Source organism: Dromaius novaehollandiae, chromosome 2 (assembly GCF_036370855.1).
Source record: "Dromaius novaehollandiae isolate bDroNov1 chromosome 2, bDroNov1.hap1, whole genome shotgun sequence".
Lineage (NCBI taxonomy): Eukaryota > Metazoa > Chordata > Aves > Casuariiformes > Dromaiidae > Dromaius > Dromaius novaehollandiae.
In genome coordinates, this window is record NC_088099.1 from 101557949 (window position 1) to 101575003 (window position 17055).

At 38.7% G+C, this 17055-nt stretch overlaps 1 protein-coding gene across 1 annotated transcript; it reads left to right on the forward strand.

Moving 5' to 3' along the window:
* The first annotated feature begins 327 nt into the window (after positions 1–327).
* LOC112992022 (UPF0500 protein C1orf216 homolog) lies at positions 328–4179 on the forward strand. The gene has a single exon (XM_064507059.1). The coding sequence runs from the start codon at positions 348–350 to the stop codon at positions 1158–1160; it is 813 nt and encodes a 270-aa protein (XP_064363129.1). The 5' UTR covers positions 328–347; the 3' UTR covers positions 1161–4179.
* Positions 4180–17055: the final 12876 nt, after the last annotated feature.

The window sequence follows — 17055 nt, forward strand, 5'->3', positions numbered from 1 at the left end:
ATTTACAACTGTATTCTGTTTAATTAGTCAGCACAGGCAGTGCTGCAGGGATAGATCACTTTGCTTTAAAGATTTGAGAATGTTAATAGTACAGTATATCATTTTAATTATTATTGGATTAATGTTGTGTCTCAAAGAACATCTAATGCAAATCACAAGAAATGGCCTGAAGTGACCCACGGGTTGTGCTTTATTAGAAAAGTAATAGGTCCATTGCTTAAATATATAGAGAGATTCTTTCTTCAAATGTCACTCTGGTCTTCTGTGTGTGCATATGTCTGTGTGTGGAAATGAAATCCTCTTGCTTCCACTTTGTCCACAGCAAGTTTCTGTAGCTCATGCAATAAATGGCTGAGAAAGTAAGTTTAATGCCGAGAGATGAAGAGGAGATCCAAAATAACAATGATGAAGACCCATTCCAGAACTGTGATGCCATGACAGCACCCTCCAGTTGCCCTGCCAGTCCTTTGCTAGCCAGTCTTCATGAAGGCAAGGGGAGCTCAGCAGTGCCGGAAGGACTGTCTGTTCTCTCTAGCCTGGCCATGGCTCAGGAAAAAGCACCTGCTGGACCAGAGATCATCAGTGGTGACAAGGCACAAAGCACAGCCTCTGGGTTCTCTGAGTATTTTTCAACAGATGTCAATATGTCGTTAGGTGGCTTGTCTCATCTCGTAGCAGTCTATAAGCTGGAGTCTGTGGGCATATCCTCTCCACACTCAGAAAGCCTCCATTGGGACTGCAGCCAAAATTTGGAAGAGTCGCAGCTCCCAAGGGTTTCCAATGCCTCTCATGAGCCACAAACTGTCACTGCCCTGCTAGTAAGCAAATTCGATTGCTGTCATGCAGGGGCTCCTAATACACAGCACGCTTGCAGCAGCACAGAGGATGATACGGTCCCTTGTAGCCTTGGCGAGGCAATTTGGATGAAGACCACAAAAGTAATGGAGACCTTAGAAAAGAGGAAAAAGGAGGAAAAGGAGAAGTATCGGCTCCAGCTAGCTATGTACCGAAGACTTCTGCTGTTGCGCTCAATCAGGAGTTTGCATAAGCAACTGGAGCAGCAGCAGGCCAGATTGCAGGAATGCTATGGTACGGTAATAAATACCAAGAAAGAAGTGTTGAAACACATTCACTCAACCTCGCCCTCACCCTCACCATAATCGTGTTGCTGCATGCAGAAACGAGCTTTGTAATGCCACTGGAGCTGTCAGGAAGCTTTCACGCTGTAGGGGTGGTGGCCTCAATACCCAAGAGTATGTGCCCAAGTCTACTGAGAGCAGGGAGGGGGCAACAGAATAAGAAGAAAGGGGAAGTTCAAGTGTTGGTTCAAGAGTTCATCTGGACGAATCTGTGCAAGAAGTTGACTCCTGATGCACACTCAAGGCCTTAGGTTCAAATAGGATATTTGCCATATAGATTTTTGAAAAGAGAAAACTGGGAATCTAGTCTGACACCTGATCTCTAAAGCTGATCAGATGGCAGAGCTGCTGCCTGCTGAATATGTTGTGCTGCACATGTCTCTTGTACTTTCAGCAGTAACAAAACTTCACCAGAAATAGGGTTTGTTTGTCCTCAAGAATATCCATAATCTATAAAGCTGGGGTAATTGAAAACAGTGAAGTTCAGCCTCGGTGAATTGATGAAGTGTGGGTTCCCCATGGATTTTGTCTCAGTGCTCCTCGCTGCTGTGGATGTTCAGCACCTCTTAGGCCTCAGAGCCTATGGTGCAGACTGAGCACTAAATCTCTCTTCTCCAATGAGCTGCCTGTTTTTCCATAAAAGCTCTAAGTCCATCATATGTTTGTGATCTCTATCCTTCTAATAATGACAGTGAAATTATTGTGGGAAGGTAGGACAGTCAAACTCATGTACAGAGACACTGCAATTGCATAAGCCTTATTTCCTTAGGAAAGCAAGCTAAAAACAAAGGCCTCATAATCTGACATTATATTGGAAACCCATACTGGCAGTGCCAGGGGAACGTTCAAGGTCTGCACAATTATTAATCTGCTGCAAACTCCCAGTGGCATTAGCGTCTGCAAATCAAGCATATTTTGTGCCTTACTGCTGTCATTTAATGGAATTTGGTGACAATTAGCACTTTTTATCCAGGTGTATTAGACACTGTTCCTAAAATTGCAAGGTTAGGATCCCCGCAAGGAATTTGATGTCAGTAAGCAACAAACAAATCCAGGGAAACTGAAAGAAAAATGATGTAACTTGTTTGTATGCTTTCAAAAGGGAACATTAATCCCTATCATTGCATAGCAAATTGAGCTGGGGGTTGTTCTCTTCTAGAATCTGAACCAAAATGATTCAGGAAAAATAGATATTGAAAAGTTTCCTTGTTCAGGGTTTAAAGTGATATATAAAAAATCTCATTTTCTTCAGATACTTATTTCTTGCCATGCCACCTTTTCATTTCCCCTGCTGTGTCTTTGTTATAAATGTTTATGCAGATGAACAATCATACAGATCTGTTTTTTGTTTTTTTTTCTGCATGAAAAGGTGACTGTGTTACTAGAAGTCATATCTTTTTGGGAAGACTTTGCTAGTTTGCTATGAATAGGAAACTTTTCTCCTCAGTTTATTCATATATGTATATATACAGAGAGATAGGGGTGTGTGTGTGTGTGTGTATGTGCACACACACCTATATACAAGAGGTGATGGAAAGTTAGTTCTTTTTTTCTGTAATAGAAGCAGGAATAATCTCCCAAAATAATCTTTGCTGTCCACAAAGAGTTTGGCTGATTAGATTCACATGCACACGTTTGTAAGCAAGGTATTGAAGTAATTCAAAAATTGAAGTGCAGCACAACACCGTCATTATTTCATCTTTGTATTTCTGTGCACCCCAAATTACGGAAGCCCTCTGGGTATGCACCACTTTAGATAGGCTTATTCTGGGCCCATATGTACCCTGTTACACAGCATCAGCCTGTAACTTTGTACACAGAATTACCACAGAAACATCCTTGGCATCGAAGAGAGATTTGAAGAGGCATCCTGCACTGCCTTATTTGGGGGATTTGGGTTGCCAAGGGCCTTTAGTGGGCTGCAGAAAAGAGAGCTGCGGATCATATAACTGGGCGCTGTTGCTGCTGAGCTCTGATCTCATCCACCATCTTTACTCAGCCTTGGGAAAGCTGTTCCCTCCCTGTAATACAGATTTCCCAAAGAATGCTTAACTACTAAACATGTCTCAAATGTAATTTCTTCTTTCTTAATATGCCTTCCAAGAAGTAAGGATGATCATGGCCAACAGGCCTGCACAAAGATTTTTTTTATATATACTTCCCAAACAAAAAAAGCCTTTTCATCATTGGTTAAGTGTCAAAGTAAATGTTCCGTTAGGCCAAACACAAGCAAAACACTATTAGACTGTCTCCTTTGGGGGAGGGAGTGCGAGAGAAGGGGTTCATGTCTTAAAAATATTACTGAGTTTTGAAATCAAATGTCAAATCCTTTCATTAGGAAGAAAGCCAAAATGGATACTTCTGATAATTCTTTTTCAAATATAAAAAAGAAAATTGTTGGTCCAAATTATCTTTTGAATTAGGTTCAGCTTGGTTAATACTATCATGTCATTAAATTTCCACAGAAATAAAATATATGCATAAAAACAAAAAAACCTGCTATGCAAAGTAGCTATTTTGCCTCTGTAGCTGCTAAAGTAGAGTGTTGTCCTGCATTTGATGCAAGAAGTAGAATGCCTGATGTTACTATGTGCTGTTTTTCCTATGCCACAGCAGCAAAATCACTGTTACTGAAGCAGCCTTAGTAATTAATAACATTGTTTGCTGCTCTCAGACAGAGCTATTTATTAAAATAGTGTTAACTTTCTTTTTTAAAGATGATGAGGAAGACATTAAAAAAATATTTCTCACGCAATATGCAGTGCAGCAATAGTTGGATTGTCAAACTGTTCCACTGAAAGTGCTTTGTGACAATCTTTGTTTTGTACAACTCTCGTAAAAATTTCTTCATCTTAATTGGGAACAGTAGATGCTTCTGTAATATGAATATTAAATACAAAAAAGATTTGTGCATGATCAATGCTGTCTGATAGCTGTCAAGAAAATGAAGCGGAGACTTGCTTTGTGTGTGCATGCTTTTTACATGTAGCGTTTTTATGGACATATACAAAATAAATGTTAACTGAAGAAATAACAAGCACATTTGTCTTTGCAACAATTTGCTCTTTAGCTGGCAGTTCTAGTGTGTGGCTACTAATAAGTGGAGTTGGGCAAACCAATCAAAAACTACAGGCTTTTAAAATGGGCATATTTTATAAGCTTGGAAAATGTGGCTTAATAGCTGTATTTTCTCCTGTATGTGTTAGCTGTTAAAGGCAAGCAGGAAAGTGCCAGAATACCATGAGTAACCCAGGGAGGTAATTGCAGGCAAAGTAGACAAAGCCACAATCTGAAGTCTAATGAAAATGTGTCCTCTCAAATTGCTTGATCTCCTTGTGTGGCTAGGAGGTTCAGTAGCTTGGATAAAGTTCAAATAAATCTCTGAAACGCTGTATTTTTATGTGAACCCAGACTGCACAACTTCAGTCCTACTAAGAGGTACAAGCTTGAACTCCTGAAATTTCATGTATGCACCTAAGAACTCACGGGTCTTAGGTAATGGTAACAAAATAGGCAATTTCAGTAGGGCCTTACTCACCTCTATCTTATTGCCTGCCAGAGAGCCTCAGGCTAACAATCTCCAAGAGAAATCTTCACTTCAACCTGACAGCTTGTGTTATCTACCTACAGCAAAAGCTGAAGTTAAATGATGCTGCCTGAGCCTTAAGGTCTCACTGCTCACCTATGGACAGCTCAGATGCTTCCCTAATCACGCAGCCAGCCGATTCAGTGCTCTGAAATGGCAGAAAGCAATAGTGGTGCTGCCTCCCTCAGAGTCATCGCCATTGCTGAGCAAGATGTAATTTGTGCCTACTTAAAAGCAGAGAATTTTAAGAACAGAATGAAGTTATAAATGATTAAGTCATAAAATGCATTACTGGGAAATTCTTTAACAAAAACAGCTTTTCTTTTGCACTTCCAGCATTTCACTAGATTTCATTAGAGAGACTGACCTCTACAGCCCATCCCAAAGCTGGCCCACCCTGCAGACTTGTTAGAGCTGCATTTTTGCTGTTTCTGGTGTTGATGGCTATAAGTCAGCCGAGATAAACAGCCCAACTTCGTTCACTTTTTACGTCTTGTGATGAGACATCAGGTGCTGGGAGGGATTAGCTCATTTCCTCCCTCCTGAGATTTTCATGCATCTATCACACTATTTAATTAGAATAGTGATGATTTTACCCATTTATAGTAAATTTGTGATACTGTGGTAAAATTATAAGCCATGCGTTATTAAATGCAGATATTCCTGCATTGCTCAGAGATACAAAAATTATGGAGTCTAGGCATGACAAAAGCAAAATGAATGATTGTTTTAAAAAGGAAGATGTTTAAGTCTCCCTCAGTTGATGAGTAGACTTACGGAAACTCTTTACAGTCCTTTTACAGTTTATTTCTACGAATTTCATGAATATAGAATGTAACAGCAGTGGAGTGTACCTTTTGCTTATGACTGTTGAAAGTAGCACAATAATGCAAGAAACTTTGGAATATCCTCAAATGGGACTTGGCTCTGAATACACTGGACAGGGAGTAAATTTTTTTCAGCCTCAAAGCTCAGAGGTTCAGAGAACTGTGATATCCAAAAGTTTGGATGGTGGAGGGAGAGTGGGAGTGAATGGAAATACAGAAAAATGTTTCAAGGTTTGATTATTTCTTTAAGCTGCTGACAATGAAAAACTGAAAGTTTCTTGGTCAATTAAGGATGACGTATTTCTCTTTCCTGAGACAACTCTCCCAGATCATTGGAGTAAATGTGTACTACGGGGTACTGTGTACCTGCAATCTTGGAATCGATACCCATCTCTGAAGCTGTGTAACAATAATTGCTCTTGGTGCAGTTCACGCATACCACTTACTCCTTTAGGCTTGGCTTTGACCTAATCTGAAACATATAGAAAAATCAAGGGTCCTACTGACTTTCAGTGATACCTGAATCCAGACCAGGACTTTCAGGTGGTGCACCTTGTCCAAGTCCCTTCTCAGGTGTGATACACTTCTTTCTCCTTGTGTCTTCAAACAATTATGGATCTTTTTGGACAGTACTAGTCTTAGTCTTTCTGCAAAACATTCAGAAGATTTGGGAGAAGAAGAAAAGGGCCCTCCTGTCAGTCTCTTGCTCTATTAAAGAAAGAGGGATGTTGTTGTTGGTAGTTCTTGGTGAAAACTTGTATTTGGGAAGATGGCTCTGTGAAAACACTTCTGAAGGGTTTACTTAAACCTCTTGAAAATAACAGTCATTCCTACAGAAATGAAACTATAGTAGTGGAAAAAAAAATTTTCACTATTTGTTTTGATCATCATTTCACAAAATTTTAGTTAAGTCACCAACACCAAAAAAAAAAAAAAAGTTGCTCCAGTCACTGACAAATCAAGTCTCTAAGTCTGCAGCCCAAAGTGACTTTTGTTTGCATGAGAGGCAAGGAATTCTTGAGAATTTCAATAAAAGTTACAGTTTCCCTTTGATGAGTGGGGGTTGGAGAGGAAAGGGAATGCGTGACCATTCATCACAGCTCCAGGCTCATTAGTACCCAGGAACTTTCTACTCTAAATGACAAAGAGTTTCACTGTCACCAAAGAGAAATTGCTGCTGACCTTAGACCTCTTTTTGGAAAGTAAAATAATGGAGCACAGGAGCAGAGTTTGATATTTGACCGAATTCTACACAATTATCATGCATGTGTATATAACAAAATTAATTCTGTGCCTCTGCATTGCAGCCTCCGGCAAGCAGCGTACAATCAGTTTTGTATGTATAATAGATCACAGAGTTGTTCATGAATAATACAAATGCATTGAGCAGATACTAGTGAGTGAGGATGTTTGTCTTTGCATGGAATCGAAGTGAACATGTAATATTGTGATAATATATATTTGATGAATTCAGGTCTGACTTGCCTTTGCCATAGCCTGCTAATTCCCCGACAAGGGTTGCCACAATAATTGAGTTTCCAATAACATTATGATTATTTCCACAAGATAATTTAATTGTAGGTATTTTTTAATATTGTAATAATGTAGATTTGTGATTATTATGCATTTGCATGCAGATTTTCATGGTGACTCGGAGCACATCCCTACATTTATAACTTAATTTCCTATATTATTGCATGTATATTTTGGGATGAACTTATTAATGCAAACTAAAAAAAAAGTAGATCTTTTTAGTCATTTTACTTTTATTTTAAATGGTTGAAAGCCTTGCTCATTTTTTTTAGACAAGTCTAAGCAAGTGAATAAATAAAAGACAACCTTAATTCACAGATGGATTAATTTAAAATAATAATATAATTACAAATCACAGCAGATTTGTCCAAGGTAATTGGGATGCAGACTGGTTCAAATTTTTCATTACTGAAGCAAAACTTGTTTAGATGAAGGTGCTGTTTTCCATTCTTCCAATCCTCCCACGTGAAGAGTTGGCAAAGTAACATTAGCTCAGAATTAATGGGTCCCTGTACAGTGGACATAACACAGAAGCCTGAGCATCTAAACCTAGCTAGACATTATTTTGGCAAGCAGTATGCCCAGTAAGAATAAAATTAGACTTACAAAATCATGATACTAGCAAAGCTCTTAACCAGTTTATTAGTCCACTCTGGAGAGAGGCTGGTGGTTTGCCTGATAACAGCCTTCAAACTGCATTAGAAAACCTTGCCTGAAACTGGATGAGGCAAAGGGAGGTTGGCCTTTCCCCAGAAATAAATTCTGATCTTGTTAATTGGGGCAGACATTAATATGACCCTACTGGCACTCTGCTTGCAGTAGGAGAGCTCTGTTCCAACTGTATCTAAAATTCAAAGAAGGGGAAATGTTTTTAGTGAAATAGCTCTGTTTTGAAAAGAAACTTTCCAGGGAAAGGGATCCTCAGGTTGTGTGTTGATCTTTTCTCTGATTTGTCTCAGACGTGTAGTTGAAGGAACCCCTCCTCCACCTGCTATCTCTAAAAGCTCAGCTCCTCAAATTCAACCAGAGTCATGACAGAGGCTGAGTTCTTTGTCTCCTCCAAGCTACCCTTTGCCGGCAGGTTTCACTTCCATTGCCTGCAGTGGGTTCCACAGGCACACAGAAGAGGAGCTGGGTGAGCAGTTTGGGTCCAAATTTTCAGATTGGATGCCTAAAATTAGGGACTGTAATATATAATTTACTGCTATCCTTTTACGTTGTTCTTAAATTCATGCAGATTCTATTAATTCCAATGTATTTAGGTGCCTATTTTTAGTTTGAAGGTATTCCTTAAAGTTAATATACAAGATAGTGAAATTAAGTCTGTTCTATTTCATCTTTTCTGGCTCTGTGGACCTAAAGCTTTGAAAGGAAAAATAAAAGCTTGATTTAGGCAGCAAGGACAGCAGCTATGGTTCTGACGTATGGGATGGTCTCTCTGTACACAACTAAATTTCACAGTAAAGTGACAGGTAGTATAGCTAAATTTGATTCTATTCTGAAACTCATGGAAGCCATTTTGCTCCAGGTCTTTTGTAAATCCAGTCTCCACATACGAAGAAATTTGGCTGCTGATATCACTGGAAGCAGCAAAAGTATCAAAGCACAAAGGCTGTTCCATCAGCATGAGAACTTCACAAATCTATACTCGGGCTGTGCTGAGAGTGAGGGATAGCTCAACACAGGTGACATGGAATATCAGTCCAGTGTGGTGGTTGTGATTTTTCTTAGATGGAACCACCAGCTCAAAACTAAGCATGACTGTTGTGCTGTGACATCAGATTTTAAATGATCTCAGACATTACTTTACACAAGGCAAGCATCAGGGAGTATAAAAATATCATTACCTTAGTAAATCCTGTATGCAACCTACAATTCCTGCTTATCACAAAGATGATATCTAAAGTTGTTTCAGATACCAGCTGATTTATATAATCAGATGATTAATTATTTTCATTACTACATGTCCATGGTGTTCCTTACAAAAGCATGATAGGTGAGTACACATAAAATTTAGAGGTAAACCTGATGAAAAATACTGATTTTGGTTACATTCTTGAGTAACACGTTTGTGAGTAATGTTCTCTGAGGAAAGAAATTGAAGCTGAACTTTCAAAATGTGGGGAAGGAAGCTGTCCTGGCCTCCCAACTTTTCCAGCAATGCAGAGGTTAGGACCTGGAAGACCTCAGTTCCTTTCCTACCTCTATCTGATGGGTTTTGAATGTAAGTTGCCCATTTGCTTGGAGAATGTCAAAATCACTATAGTATTTTTAACTGGGGGGATGTGGGGTGGCAACCTGTTGTCTCTCCTATTAGTGGGTGTTTCTCATTGTGTAAAAAAGGTGAATAGTTTTTTGGCTCAGTGGCAAGGCAGGACCCTAGTTGCATGGCTAGTGTGCTCTCTGGCATCAGTGCTATGACAGTGCTTCCATCGGAGAAATTAGGAAAATTGCTCTCCTCCTCCATGTAGACTCAACTATGTTAATGCATGATGGCAAAGATATTTTCCTGAGGAGGGCAGGAGGCATTGGGTTCAAATTCATTCAGCAGAAGATGAGTTTGCATCCAGGTGCTAATCAGTGGGGTGTGGGATAAAATGCCCCATACTGCTCTGGTTTCATGACTTCAGCACCTCATGTCCTTTACTTTGCTCACAAGTACTTGAGAAAGAAGTGTTTAATTTCAGGTCACATGGAAGGCTTTTTTTGATATGAAATCATCTGTTGCTGCTGTTTTGCTTCTTCAGTCAAGAAAAAAAAAACAAATTTGGTTTTCTTGCAACTGATTTTTCCACCTGTAGTTGAGTCTGTGAAGCAGTGAGATCATGTAATTTCTGTATGAGGCAGAAGTATGCTCTCTTGTGCACACACAAATATTTTCCAGCCTATTTTTTAGGAAAGCGTTCTTCCAAAATCATTTAAGTAAGGAGGTATTTATATATTGCCCATCTTCTTGAATGCTTGAAAGTACATGATTCATGGCCATTAGTTGTTATTCTCATAATGGGGAAGGTTTATTGGCCATACTCCTGGAAGTCCCCTGTGTGTCAAATGATCACTGATTATATTGGAAAAGAATGCTTCAGTGACAGCAGGCAGCCCCAGGGTTGAAAAAGGTGTCCCTTGTCCCTGAGCAATAACCTGTACAGATGATTGAGACTTGTTGATAGACCTCTATGGAAGTCTTAGCTAGTTGGCACTTAACAGTGTCTGACTCAGTGAAGGATCCTGGAGTATAGGATGTTTGAACTTGATTTGTTACCCTCATCAATGAGGGCATAAAGGTAGGCAAAAATTGAACATGCCTTGAGGCCTAGGCAGATGCAGATTTACCACAACCTCTGTCTTACAGTGAAATAAATAAAAAAAGGCTGCTAGAATTTACAAAATATAATTATTGACTAATTTCTTCATCAAAGAGACTTGTAAGAAATCAGCGATGTCTCTCTTGGGAGATCAGTGGTGTCACCTCACATGTCCTCAGGGTGCCTAATGGTATAAAACACTCACTTTGAAAGTACTGCATGGTGATAAGCTTCAGCTCCCAAGGGATGCATTGTGTGTACATTTTGTTATATATAATGACACACTGAAAGGGCAATGAAGCTGTTAAGGGAATGCTGCATGTCTAAAAAGAACTTATTTTTCTTTCAACCAATAAAAGAGAGAAAGAATCTTTCAGAAAAGCAGTTAAAATAATATCATTTAAATGTAACGAGTAATAAAATACTAGAGAGAATTCACCTGTCAGATGAAGAAATTTAAAACATGAGGTCTTCTGTGTAGCATATACAGTTAGAATTGGACCATTTTCCTGATAAAGCAATAGACCTCTTTCAAAAACTTTTAAAACAGTTTATATATATACAAAATTTTAAGGCTGACACAACCAGCATAATGGAAACAATTATTTGAAACAATGGATTTGAAGAATAAAGCATAAAGTGTAGTCATTTCATGTAGTCATTCTTGATAACGTATGAGATGTTGCAAAATTTAACAAGACCAAAGTTGGATGTGAGACTCTGGGAGTGTTTCAGCAAAGGTGATTTTATAATAAAACAGTTCAATGCATATAAAAAAAGATACCCCTCCAGAGATCTACAACGCTAACAACAATATTCTGAAATTAAGCTAAAAAAGACTCATGTTCCCTTCCCTTCAACAAAATTCCTTGTGGACATATTCACAAATTCTGTATGGCCTCAGTGCATCTGGGCCTATTTTCCAGTAGAAATACTTCTACCCACAAAACATATGGAAATGTATGTGACTGTTTTCTCATATTTTTGATGCAAAAATAGTTGCCTTACCTAAACTTGACATGGAATGAAATTTGAGGGTATGAAAATCCAGTCAACAAAGTGACAGAACAATCGGGGCAAATGTGTTTTAGATGAACTCTAAATGCAAAATTCAAATTGGACAAATAATTTATTTGATATTATTCAGAAATAAACAAGAATTCATAAAAAATAGAAAAGTGAATTGGATAGAATGGTGCAGTTGTATCTTCTGTTACCTCAGTAATGGCCATCAATCACTGTCAGTTAATTATCATTAAGATTGCATAAAAAAGGCCCCTGTGGGAGCTGAATAGTCTGTGAATTTCATTCTTTCAATAAAGACAAAACAAACATTATACGCCTTCTTGGCTTTTTTTATGCCTTTTTGTATACAAGATGATGTGGTGAAGAACAATCTTAAAACAAATAACTGTACTGAGAAAAGTAAGAGTTTGAGTTACCATATGGGTTGCAGAGAGAAGGTAGGAAACAAGTGATTCAAAATTAAAGTAGTTATTTGTATTTATCAGGAAGAATTTAAAGTCTTTTTCATAGATTTTCTATAAAAAGAGCAGCATTGTCCTTTCTAATTGCAAAATTTGTGGGATCTTTAAAGAGAAATTCTCACATTTTTGTAATGAAGTATGCTATTCTTAAGTCTCTAGAGTTTGTACTTCTCTGTACAACATCCAGTTTGGGAACTTACCTTTTTTTTTCTTAAAGAAAAAGAATGAAAGCTAAAGTCACATGAGTGTGAAAGGTGATTCTCAAAGAGAACAAGACCTATCATGAAATTCAGCGTGAATTGCTAATACAGAATTTTTCAGAGCTTATGAGCTGGTTTGAGAGGCTCATATGCACTCAGTGGCTTACTAGTGGTTTATTGGAGGCAGAAACAGGAATGCAAAAAGAGACAAAAAGCTACTGTTATTTCCAGAGTACTTCCCTGCACTGCTGAGCAGCTGCTGAAATTCTCAGAAGTGCCAAGGTTTATCGATAGTGCTCCTCAGCATCAAAACCAGCAACTGAATTCTGCACAATTTATGCTTATGATAGTCAGGTACAGGTCGTTTCTGAGACAGCTTCTGCTTGCTCAGCCTGGGACCATGAGGTTCTCATGATCAAGCCTGCTTTCTGCGGATGAGGCCTGAAGAGATTAGAATGAGCCCTTAAGAATTTTTCATATTTCTAAATAACTATCTATCATGGAAAAATAAATGAGTCATATCAAGAAATTTTTTTTTGGGGGGGGGGATTTGTGTTTGGATTTAAGTGAGGCCACCTTGAGAACTTTTTTCCTCAAATGATGGCAAAAGCACCTATGAACAGGAAGAATTTTAAAGACTGAAGCCTTTAGGTCCAGTTCAGATAAACAGTAATTTAGAAAACCTTACACTGTGAATTAACCATGTTTTGGCCACTTGCCTAAATAAACCCAAGAGCTGGAGTCATGTAAATGCCAGTGTATTCCAACCCGGATGTCAAATAAGCAAGAGGCCTGCAAATGACATATCCTCAAAACAAAATTAAGTCTTGAGGCATGGCAAGCAGTGATCCTTATGAAGAGGCCTGCATGAATTAAATTGGGGCAGAGCCACCCATATAGGGCTTTTCAGGCTGAATACAGCCCATCAGGACAATTTGTGTGCTCCTTGCCAACCTCCTTCTCCTGTTTGCTTTCACATATCCAGATTACAGGCAACACTTACTGTACGAGGGGCACCTAGGTGGTCGCAAGACGGAGATGTGTGTTCAGATCAGGTCATGTAACTCAAACTGTGCATGCATCACTTTTTTTTTCTTGTGTATTTGCTTATGTGATGGGAAAGATTGTATTTTGGATCAGAGCTCATCAAGTATTTTAATTTCAGCTCTTGTCTTATATGACTGCTGTTCTTGTCATGTAATGAGAGTATTCATTCTTATTTGGCTATGCTGTTTGAGAAGGAGGACCCTCCACTGCCAGTTTCATTTTGCAAAGGTTGAGTCTATGTTAGCATGTCTGTAAACTAGTAGAAGGGCAAATTAGGCCATATCAGAAAGGGACAGTGCATCTTGAAACAAAACTGAGACAGAAACCCTAACCTCTTCCAATTTACATATGGTGACATTTTGCAGAAATATTGTAACATTAGCAGTGGCATAATGAAATTCTGCCTATCAGCTGTGAAAGGAATAATGTTACTGTAAAGGTAACCTGTCCACAGTTTGTTATCAAGAAAATATTCATGCCAAGAAACATACATTTACCAATGAGTGTTAAGAACAGTGTTTTTTCCTTATTTTTTTCCTCCTGGGCTATCCATCTTCCCTTACAGATTTACTGCATGATCACTCCCTTTACATGCTAATTATGTGCAGCTCTGGTGAATTTGTTAGTAGTGACACTTTGGGCACCCAGTGGGACTGCAACTCATTATGTGGCAATGTCCAGATATATCAGATATTATTAGCTGTCATTAATCTGCTGTGGAAACATTGAGTGCACAGCCAGGAAATAGAGTAAAAATGAAGTCTGCAACTGCCCTGGCCCCCAAAAGGTCAGAGGGCAAATCAGCAGGGGAGAAGAATACACCTTAAAATGGTCAGCACTTAGCAGCAGATTTTTAACCCATTGTAAACCGACATTTCTAAGAGGAGGAAAGAAAAAAGAAATCATATGGTTTATAATGTTCCTATGATTATGCTTTACTGGAGGAAACAGGAATACATTCTCTCAAACTATTGCTTTCTAAAGCTATTTTGTAGAACTGCATCTCAACAATAAGGATGTGTGGGAAGGGGAGGAAGAGTGAGCAAACGGCAGTAGGGGTCTTAATGTGGACAGAACCAAAGCACGAAGCTTTGAAATTATGCACGTGTAACTCAGAATAGGATTAGGCCCGCTCTCCATTTGAAGGTCATATTTTATAGAACCAGACTTGGCAGTAGAGAAAATCCTCCAGGAATCAAGAGATTGGTCTTGCTGCTCTTCCAGGACTGGAATTATCCTGTATAAGCGCAGTCTCTTGACCATGGCCACAGCACTGACCAGAATCTGCTACTCAGCTTAAAAAAAAAAAATCACAATTCATTGCATTTTTGCATACATTCTGATAAATAGTCACTTGCAAGAGTTGTGCACACCTGTGTCTGTGTAATATTAATGACAATGCTAGGAAGAAATAAAAACAAAAGAAAGATTCCACCTAGAATTCTCCAGTCTTTTCCATCTCCAAACTGCCTTCCAGAATACTGTCCAGGGCTGTAGGAAGTAGTAGCTTCTTTCCTTAGGTCAGCTAACACAATTGGAAGAAATCATGCAAGCTTTAAAACAAAGGGAGTCTTTTTTGGTCTGGAACAGAAACAGAAAACACCAAGCACAGGCAGGCAGTCTCTGAGTTTGGTGATGTGTTAACTAATCAGACCATTTTGAGAGCTGGGGAAAGGTAGTAGGTCAGCTAGTCCATGGGCATTGGCTGCTTATTGGTGACTTTTGCTACAGTTAAGGGGCAACTTGAAAATTCAGGTGTTACTGACCTTAAAAGAAAAGTAAATAATGAGACAGATAGGGGGATTCAAGATAGAAAAAATATATTTTATTAATGAAAGTAAAAATCATCTCCAAGGTTGCAAGGACCCATGCTCTTTATCTAGAAGTTGCAGTAATTTAGTTAGAACGTTTATGTAAAAAGTGAAGGAAGGAGATCACCCCAAAAATGTTCAACAAATCACAGCTTATACTTGTTCTAGGAAGCTGGACTGAAGTTCTTTAAAGAGGTGCCTGGAAATTTCCAAGTGATCTACCCATCTGAATATCCTGATTGAATTTGGGAAGTATTGTCCAAATACTTCCAAATAAAATGGCCTAATATAATGTTTCACAATCTTTTTCATGCTATGACCTTTGTGTGATCTAATCTTACCCTAAAGAGGATAATAACAGAAAAAATGCCCTGACTTTTTATTTATGGACCTGCCTTCAATTAGGGAGACTCTGATATACCCATAGAAAAACAACAACCTCTGGGATCAGTTTTAGGTTGTCTTAAATTCTGCAGAATCCCATGAAAGAGAAAACAATGTCAGTATTTGGTCAAATGGTTCCCATTAATACTTCCTAAACTAATAGTCATTCACGACCTCAGATTCTAGGAAAAGATTGAGAAGTCATTTTGGTGGCAGTGTGGGTTTTGCAGAAATACTCACAAGCGTTGTAAAGTACAGTGTTAGCCATGGGGCAGGTGGCAAGTACCCAGGGAAATAAACAAGAAGCTGTTTAATCATTGGTCTTGGACCTTTGCAATTTTGATGTTAAGGAAGGTTTGTTTCTTTTTGTCTGAGAGCATGCAATATCAATGTCTAATGACATTAATGTGAAAAAAAACAAACACTAAAGCCTTTCTAAGTGCAATATGAATACATTTGGTAGGTCAGTCATAGATTCTTTTATAGTCTTTTTCTGGTATTCATGAAATTTTACAAACATGGCATACTCTTTTTCCATGGGAGGGGAATAAAAATCCATTCCATGGGGGTTTTTTTGTTTGTTTTGCTTTGTTTTTCATTTGAGTGCTTGGAAGAACTAAACATGAGGTGAATACTGTTTTAGTGATAGGATGATGAGTTACAATGGAAAAATTGCAGTCACCCTCCACGGTGCTGTGTTTGCCGGATTTGCACTGAGGAAGCTATTATGGCAGGCTTGCATTTTCTCTTGCACAGAAGAACATGTTTGTTATTTGCCCATCAAGATTATGCTGTCTTTTCAGTGTCTCTGTTCCTCCTTATCATCCTACAGGCACTTATTTTCACTTTTAGGATGATACGCATGAGTAACCCTCTCTCAACGGGTAGAACTAGTCAGGTGTGAAACTTAGATGTGTGTACGTCTGTAGGGCTGGGGCCTGAGTAAATTCTACAGACTAAAAGTGCATTACGTTTTACAGAATTGTGCATTATTTCTTATTCCATTGTTAGCAGGAGGTTGATTAGGCAGCTGTTCTCCAGATAAACCTGTATCAGAAATATTAACTAGGATATCTGTACAGTTGCACGGGCTCTTTACTGTGCAGAGAAACTGTGTAAAATGTTGTCAAGTTCTGTCTTTTCAGAGATGACTCTTCAATGTACACTCAGAAGATTTTTCAAAATAAATTCCTAGAGATAAGTTTAAAGTGATTGTAATTTGTAATGTAATTACAGTAGAAGACCATCACCTTGAAGCTAGGGCGCAGACAGAACCAATAAACAGAAAGTGCTGGACTGCTCTTCTTGTGGCTCAAAAAAGCAGGAACTATAGTGTAAAACCCCTAGCAGCAATTTTACCTTCCCAGACAGGCACGAATACCGTTAGGTGGGAGATAATTTTCACTTTTCTTTCCCAAACAGAAGCCGGTTCTGATGGTGAATGTCCTAATATGCTTGCTTGTTTTCAGTGATCTGCTTCGTAAAAGCTAATCATGTGTACAGATTTATATCATATTGCATATGAAGCGTGCAAAGTAAATTGTAAATAAGGCTATATTCAACTTTCTGAAAATTAAGAAACGATGTCAGCTCTGAACTGAAACTCAGATACACACTCAGGAGAGGCCTGGGGGAGTGAGCTATTATGTCAGCAGCAATATTTGTTCTCAGAGGCTATGCGAGGGCCTTCCCTCCACAACATTAGGGCCATGACATCAGGATCTGAGTCTCCAATT